The sequence below is a fragment of the Vespula pensylvanica genome, chromosome 18 (assembly GCF_014466175.1).
Source record: "Vespula pensylvanica isolate Volc-1 chromosome 18, ASM1446617v1, whole genome shotgun sequence".
Taxonomy (NCBI): domain Eukaryota; kingdom Metazoa; phylum Arthropoda; class Insecta; order Hymenoptera; family Vespidae; genus Vespula; species Vespula pensylvanica.
In genome coordinates this window covers 2,548,113-2,556,889 of record NC_057702.1, presented here as the reverse complement: position 1 = coordinate 2,556,889, position 8,777 = coordinate 2,548,113, and the positions used below count along the sequence as shown (strand labels likewise).

The 8,777-nt window shown below is 36.5% G+C and overlaps 1 protein-coding gene across 12 annotated transcripts in view; it reads left to right on the top strand.

Annotated features, from left to right (window-relative positions):
• The first annotated feature begins 4,680 nt into the window (after positions 1-4,680).
• LOC122635322 (octopamine receptor beta-2R) overlaps positions 4,681-8,777 on the top strand; it is a 50,070-nt gene continuing 45,973 nt past the window's right edge. For 2 of the 12 annotated variants that reach the window (XM_043825397.1, XM_043825406.1), the window contains exon 1: positions 4,681-6,239. Coding sequence is in view for 4 of the 12 variants with exons in the window: in XM_043825402.1 (XP_043681337.1) it covers positions 5,998-6,016 (19 nt within the window). In the remaining 8 variants the exon portion in view is untranslated. Of the gene's footprint in view, positions 6,264-6,631; positions 6,808-7,379; positions 7,460-8,146; positions 8,387-8,777 lie in introns of those variants that run through there. The other 10 variants (XM_043825396.1, XM_043825405.1, XM_043825402.1 and 7 more) reach the window with 9 other exon arrangements.

Genomic DNA, 8,777 nt, shown 5'->3' with positions numbered 1-8,777 from the left:
TTTTCTATTTTTTCTTTCAATTTAAAATGAATTTAACGCTAGATGCGGTAGATAATATAAGTATATTTACTTACTTAGTTACTTGCTCTTTTATCGAAGTGAAAAATAAAGATCCGAGATATTAATTTGTTGAAAATCATTTCGTTATATCGACGTGTTCGTTCGTTTATAGAACATCGATACTCTGTGAATATCTATATGTTTAATAGACACACATACATATATATATATATATAAAACATATATGTATATATGTATATATATCGTTGTAGATATTTTCTGTATATATGTATGTGTGTGTGTGTGTATAATAGTAGAGTCTCATTCACGTACAAAGCCAACATAAAATCCAGTCGTTTTCTCATTCAATCGTGGATTTCAATGGTTCACAATTTATGGGAATCGAACGTGATGCTATCCACGTTGTAATTACGATCTCTCCTGTTCGATTCGACAGACGATAAAGTGACATACGTGACGTTGACATAGACACGTGTATACATATACGTACGCGTATATATGTATGTATACGCATGTTCGCGCTCGCATTACGATTAAACGGGTGTTACTATACGTAAGAGTAGGATTGTTAACGATAGAAACATTCTCGATGATTTTAATATCAATGATGAAAATTTGTAACGTTTTGAAAGTGGGATATATATGTATTAAAAAGAAAAAAAATAAAAAAATAAAATAAAATAGTAAAAAAGAGAAAAAGAAAAAGAAGGAAAGAAAGATAATTGGACGACGATATATAGATAAATGTTTCAATTTATTATGCAGGATTAATTACAAATTCTATCCGAGTAATTACGAACGTATTTTCTGTTTTGATTGATACAACTAATTAAAGTAATTTTAGATATGTATAGATATATAGGTATAGATATAGATATGTGAAATTAGCCTCTGGCAAATATCAAAAGCTTTACTTTAGACTTCCTGTTATCTACCGGGACGTACCGTTACTTTCCAAAAATGACAGGAGAGATAGGCACTTACCTAGATATGTATGTAGTTATGTATGTATATACGATGATGAAATCTTTGGATTGAGGTTGAATAACCATTTACCAAAGATCTGAGTATATAACGTATATAACGTAAATATATATGTATTTCTCCTTTTAGATTAAGATAAATTCGAATTTCTACGATTTAGATTCGTATTTATATAGATATTTACTCATATACATAGACGTAAACGGAGTAGATGTAGATTAGGATCGTCGCTTGAAACTTTTAATATTTCCAACGATTTCCTTCCGTCATAATCTATTCCAACTCCTCGTAAGATTAGACAATTTGAATTTTACATTATAACAGATAAAGCGTGTTTCAAGGAAGGTTATAACTTGGTTTAACGTAAAGGGAAAGACAGAAAGAAAGAGATAGAGAGACAGAGAGAAAGAGACAAAGATAACAATGAAGGAGCTTTTCGTACTTTAGAAAGGCGGCATGTCGTGACTTTAAAGTCTACGTTCAGTAAAGTTTCTTCGTGTCGTTTCCACGAAAGAAAAAGATTTAAACGACGTTAAGAACGAGAAGGAGGATGAGGAGCAAAAAAAGAAGTAGAAAAAAGAAGAAGAAGAAGAAGAGAAAAAAAAAGAAGAAAAAAAAAAAAGAGGAGGTGAAGCTCCGACATCAGTTCAATGAAAAAGTACGATCTAACAGCAGATTTTTGTCGGAAGCTCTACGAAAATCATCGTCTCCTTCACCATTTCCTTCTTTCTATACGATCGTTATCGTAGGACTCCACGAAAGTCAATTCCCTTGCGCGAAGTGACATATAATATTAACGTGTGCACAGCTGGTGCAAGCTCGTTTCAGGAAATTTCCTTCCCGCGCTATATCGTTAGTCGAATCGATCGGTAGTTTGAACTACCTTGTTGGCCTCTCGCGTTACTACAACTTTCTATTACAACCCCTCTTTTCATTCTATCTACCTACCTACCAACCTACCGACCTACCTACCTACCTACCTACCTACGGATACACCTCTTTCCCCTCTAACCAATATTTTAAACTGTTTATGTTTAAAAGGAATCTTTGATTTATTTCCATTATATTCATTTTTTCTCTTCTCTCTCTCTCTCTCTCTCTCTCTCTCTCTTTTTCTTTTTCTTTATATATAACTAATCAAGATAATCATCGTATTTTTATATTTTGTTTTTATGTCTTAATGGACTTTATCGTAAGGGGAAGAGAAAAGGAAAGAAAGAAAAGAGAAAAAAAATTCTACCAAAATTGGAATTCTGATTTACGTCGAGTACAGTTACGTCGTCTTTTTTCTTTTTCTTTCCCTCTTTCCTTTCTTTCTTTTTTTTTTTTTTATTCTTTCTTTCTTCGCGCATCCGGCTTGTCGAGGAGTGCATGATTTTATATTCAAAGAAAATAAAAAGAGAAAGAATGAAAATCAAAAAAAGAAGAGAAGAATGTAACTCGATTTATGTCCATCAAATTATTTTTCCAAGTACCGACTACCACACAGTTTTGATATATCTTATTATTAAAAATTAAAAAGGAAAAAAGGAAGAAAGAAAGAGGAATGAAAAATAACAAAGAAAATGTTATCTTCATCTAATCTAGTGAAAGAAAAATTTGGAAATTAGCGCTAGCGTTATATCTACAAGACATAAATCGATAATCGATATTTTGTAAGGTTGAATCGATCATCAAGAAAAAGAGAGAAAAACAGAGAGAGAGAGAGAGAGAGAGAGAGAGAGAGAGAGAGAGAGAAAGAGATCCCGTTTATTATGCACTTTATGCACTTATTTCATTTTTAAATCTAATCGATCGTTTTTAAATCCAATTTAAAATTCGTGAATATCATTACGAAAACAATTTGATTCATTTACAATTTACAAAGAGGATCAAGCTATTAGGTACTATCATTGGAAACTTAGATCCATTGAATTTTCTACAATAGAATGTTTTCGTTCTATCCCTTTTAACTTTTATAAACATGCTAGTGTGATTCGGAAGGGTGTAACGAAGAACAGAAGGTTTACAAACAAGCTCTCGTCTCTCGATCATCGTATTCCAAGCACGTAGATCGCACAGTGTGCCGCACGTCGTATTGTCGTATGGTAGGTCTATAACTAGAACGAGAAACAGAGAAAAAGAAAGAAACACACACATATGTATATATACACATATGGAAAGAGAGAGAGAGAGAGAGAGAGAGAGATAGGAAGACGTAACGATAATATGGAATGAACGAGAATAAATTTAGCAGTGTTTAATTACAAGCTTCGTTAATTAACTGTTCGAATCGAAAACGCAAGATACGGAAATATCTTTAAGATATATTCTACGTACAGTAGATAGATAGATAGACGGATAGATAGATAGAGAGAGAAAGAGAGAGAGTGAGAGAGAGAGAGTCTTCCATTGATTGCAATTAGTCACTATTGCTTGGATCTTCGGATATCCGAGTCTTGAGTATTCGACTCGTTGCGGATATTCGAATACTTGTTTAACCGTAGTTAAACGAATGCCGTGAGTCATTTTGACCGTGATTGCTTGTAATGATCACTGTTATATCCTTTGTTAATCGGATAATTATCTAGATTATTATCATCTCCCTTTTAATATGAACAATGACACATCGATTTACGATTAGTCCTATTGAAATGGTTTGTCTAGGATTATGAAAAGGTAGACATTAAACACCGAGTATAATTAATTAATTAATCTGATAAGAAATTCGTCAAAATGATTTGATCATCATATGTAGTATTTCGAAAGTACGTCGAGTAACCTCGTGGTTAATATAATTTCGAACGTTCGATCGATATATTCGCGTTTTGACTTTTTTATTTTTTCATACTTTTCGCTAGGTGCTCCTCCATCGATGGATCGAGTTATCGTATATCCCTGCGAGGATGTTAACCATCGCGTTAAAAAAAAAAGAAAGAAAGAAAAAAAAAAAAACGATGAAAGAAAAAGAGAAAAAAAGAAAAATTTACGCGACACAGTAGGTACAACACGATAAACAATATTCGAAAAGTGAACCGGATTTGAATCCGAATAGAAAGAAGAAAAAAACTCTTTATACGACTCGTTCGAACATTTTCTAGCATCTATTCTCTAATAAGAACAAAGGATACGCGTATTAGAAGGAGCAATCAAATATTCACGGTTTATTGAAGTATATTCGAATATCCGGATACTCCGATACGGAATACTCCGTAAGATCCGGAGTTGAACTTCTGTATACAGGTTTATAATGAATAATTCGAGTATTCGAATATCCGTATAGTAAGAGCACTAGTTGCAACGGCTGCAAATATATATACACACACACACACACACACATATATATATACACACATACATAACATATATAACTCTAGCATATATATCCTTTTTTTCTACTCTTCGAAAGCTTCCATCTCTCCCTCTCTCTCTCTCTCTTTCTCCAACCCCTCTTTTGGTTTCTACCCTCGAAGCTCACACGAGCGTATTTCTCCCTCTACCACCTTCCTCCCTCTCTCTTTTTCCCCCACTCTACCCTCTCTCTCTCTCTCTCTCTCTTTCTCTTTCGCTCTTTCTCTCTCTTTCTCTCTACTTCCTCGCCGCATCTTCTTCCCTCTCCGTTCTACTCGTATACCGCGAACTCGTATACTCGCTCATTCAAGCTCAACGAGAGAGAGAGAGCGGCGGAGTCGACGCGAGCACGACTACGACTACGACTACGACGACGACGACGACGACGAGGACGAGGACGGCAACGGCGACGATTCAGTCGCGGCCGATCCGCCACGCTGCGAGCTTTGTCGTCGTTAAAGCGCACGCACGCACGCACGCGCACACACTTACACACACACACACCACACCACACCACACACTTTTACACACACTCTTTCTAACGCACATACATACGTACATACATATATACACATACATAAACGCGTATATACGGATAGAGATAGACAGTGAGTCGAACGGAACGAACGCGCGTGCGTTTGCGCGTTTTCGTGCTCGCGCGCGTACGCACGCACGCATATATATATATATATATATATAAATATATACGTACGAATGTATTATTACGATTAAACATTTCTTTTTTCCTCTTTCGTCGGTTTATAAAAAACACCGATTTGATAGCACTCGATTAACATTCACGAACGAAATCGCGAGGAATATATGTATCAGTCTCGTCGAAAGTGATTTTCGTTTACGGCGTGCTTTTTTTTTCTTTTTTTTTTTTTTCTTTTTTTTTTTATTTATATATCTCTTCTATATGGTGTTACCTGTGTGATATTTGAACGGTGAGACCGGGAGATAAAGAACGTTTTAGTTTTATTTGGAACGACGAAGAATTTATTTTATTATTGTATCGTCGTCGTCATTGTTCTCGTTGTTGTTTTCTTCAAATTTGAACGTTCGCCGATCATGTTGATCGACGTAAGACCGTGTGAAAGCACGCGGTTTAAAGAATCTTATAGAATCGCGCGAGGATACGTAGGTACTCGGTGAAACAGAATTATTATCGTCGTAAATCGTAATCGAAATTATATAAATATATATACATATAATCGCAATGAGTAATAATAAAAATAATAATAATAATAAACAAAAGCAACAACACCGAGACACATCGTAGTAATAATACAGATCTATAAATCGAAAAATAAACGAGTGACCGATCAACGGTGCGTGAAACTAAGCGGAACAAGGTGTCATGAAAATTTCAATTGTCCTTTAAAATCGTGCGCGATCCTCCCTCTCCTTTCTCGCATCCCTTCGAAATCTATTTCTCAATCCTTTGCTTCGGTCGAGTTTATACGCGGGAAAAGTTTCGTCTGAATTTTTGTCGAGTGAACTCTACTCAAGAAAGATCTTCGTTTAACCAAACGAACGTTTAATCGTTTACTTGTTAAGTGAAAAAAAGTTTCAAAAGAAAAGCGAAAGAAGAAGATAGAAGCAGCAACGACAACAACAACAACAACAACACAACAAAAACGAAAACAAGATCGAAAGAAGATGGACGACGATGATCAAGGTGATGTTGTTCGAGAGGACGAGAGGATATGAAGATGAAAAGAGAAGAGGAAGAACGTTCGATCGACGAACGTCGTCATCGTCCCGAGTACTCATCGTCGTCGTCGTCGTCGTCGTCGTCGACGTCGTCGACGTCGTCGTCGTCGTCGCCGTTGTTGTTGGCGGCTAGTTAGCGATCCGAGGATGATGCGCGCGTGTTCCTCCGTGCTCCTCGGGATTCCTGGGTCAGCGACGATTAATTATCGACAGTGAGCTTTTGCAACACTGACGAAGACACTACATAACTATTACGTGTGTGTGTGTGTGTGTGTGTGTGTGTGTGTGTGAATGTGTGAGTGAATGTGTGAGTGAATGTGTGAGTGAATGTGTGCGTGAATGTGTGTCTGTCTGTTTGCTGGTCACTCTGACGTTTCTTAGAATACGAGAGAAAGAGATAGAAAAAGAGATAAAGAAAGAAGGAGAGAGAGAGAGAGAGAGAAGAAAAAAAAAGGAGAAAAAAATGTATCGTCATTCATGTTCCCTTAACGATTCGTTGTCGTCGTCGTTATTATTATTATTATTATTATTATTATTATTATTATTATTATTATTATCGTCATTGTCATCATTATCATCATCATCATGGTTGTTCTACGAATAATTATTATTCCAAGAATTAAAATGTTTGTTGATATATAACGCGCGTGATATTAGCGGGTCTTAGTGACGCGTTACGATGAGCGGCGGATGCGTCGTCGATCGTTCGTACCTGGGAGGATTAAGAAGAAGAGGAGGAAGAGGAAGAAGAAGACAGTAAGCAAACGAAGCGAGAATAGAGAAGAACAACGACCTGTCCGATAGATACCGATAGATAACTATCCTGTTTCTCTCTTTCTCTGTCTTTCTGTTTCTCTCTGTTTCTTCTCTGTTTCTTCTCTTTCTCTTTCTCTCTCTCTCTCTCTTTCTCTTTCTCTCTCTATCTCTTTCTTTCTCTCTCTTTCTGTAACATTCTTTGTTTCTTCCATATCGTGTATTGTTTCCTTTTTCTTTTTTTCGTCTATACGCGTGTACGTGTGTTACGGAAGAATATAGATAGATAGATAGATAGATTGATCGATGGATAGATAGATAAATAAATTAGATAGATAGATAGATCGATAGATCGATAATAAGACGAAGAGGGGAGAGTTGAAGCGTCCCGAGGACGAGAAGAATTTATGTTGGTGTTTGCTTTCGAACGTGTCTACACGTGCGTGTATTATTATTTCTAATAATCTCATTCTTTGGACTGAATTTGACGAGAAGATAAAAAGAAGGATAGAGAAAGAATTCAAAAAAGATATTTACATATATATTTATATATATTTGTGTGCGTGTTCGTATAAGGAGATAAGAAATAAGCTAATTTCTTCGATTTGACCGGAAGGCAAAGGATCAGTGATATTGGATCACGTCAAATTCGATCGTAAGTTTCAATTCTTTCCCTTTCATAGGTGAAAAACTTTCTTGTTATTATATATCCTTGAATATATATTTACATATATATATATATATATATATGTATCACATCGTGTCATTGATAGAAGGGATAAACGTAGGTAAACACATCCTTTAACGTCTTTGAATTCGATCGAGATCACAAGCAAGCCAGCAAGCAAGCAAGTAAGCAGACAAGCAGACAAGCAGACAAGCAAGCGAGCGAGTGAGCTGATTTTCACGTGCTCGATTTTTCTTTTTCGAAGATATATACGTAGAGGTACATATATCCCAGGAGATTTTTTAGGAAAAATTATTTGCTCTTAGGATTGGGTACTTTGGATTGATCGGAAAATATTCGAAAGGAAGACAAAGAGAGAAAAAGAGAAAAAGAGAAAGGGATAAGAGTAAGAAGAAAATCATACTTTAGAGAAAGAAATGCAGAGAGGTAAACAGACAGGAAATGTCTTAGCTTAGTATAACGTTGTTTTCTTACCGAAAATTAGCAACGACGATAAGTTCTCCTATCGTGTCGACACAGCGATTTTCTTTATCGGTCTTACAAAGTTTATCGTCGTGGTCACCGATACACACCCACACATCCACCCACACATACATATACAGATAGATAGACAAAGGGAGAGAGAGAGAGAGAGAGAGAGAGAGAGAGAGAGAGAGAGAGAGAGAGTGAGAAGGGGAGGGGAGAGATACACATATACGTACACACAAACAAACACAAACATTAGAACATTCTGAAACGAGATTCTATCGTGTAACACACGGTATAGTTTCGCGTGACAGCTCGAATAAGTGTTTGCAGCTATTTGTCCGGTCACGTGTACTATATTTTGTCTGCGGATCGTACTGCAGGATAGCAGTCTAGCTATCGCTTTGAAAATTCGATCGGAACATCTGTGTACGTATATATATATCTCTATCTACATGTCTATAGGAAGCAACGAAAAGGTAAAGTGCAGGGAGAGAGAGAGAGAGAGAGAGAGAGAGAGAGAGAGAGAGAGAGAGAGAGAGAGAGAAAATGGGACGTGAGTGGTTGATACTCGGGTTAAAGTTCGTTGCCAAAGCTAACATAATTGTCGGTCTTCTCTGTCTCTCCCTCTCTCTCTCTTTCTCTTTTGACACACCACTTCTGTCACCGACGACGCATTTAATTAAAGCCCACCTCGAACATCGTGACGTTTTATTGCACGTCTCAGCAACATTCTTGGACAATCAATGTCTCTTCACTCATTCTCATACCACTGCCATTTTCTCTCTCTCTCTCTCTTTCTCTCTCTCTCTCTCTCTCT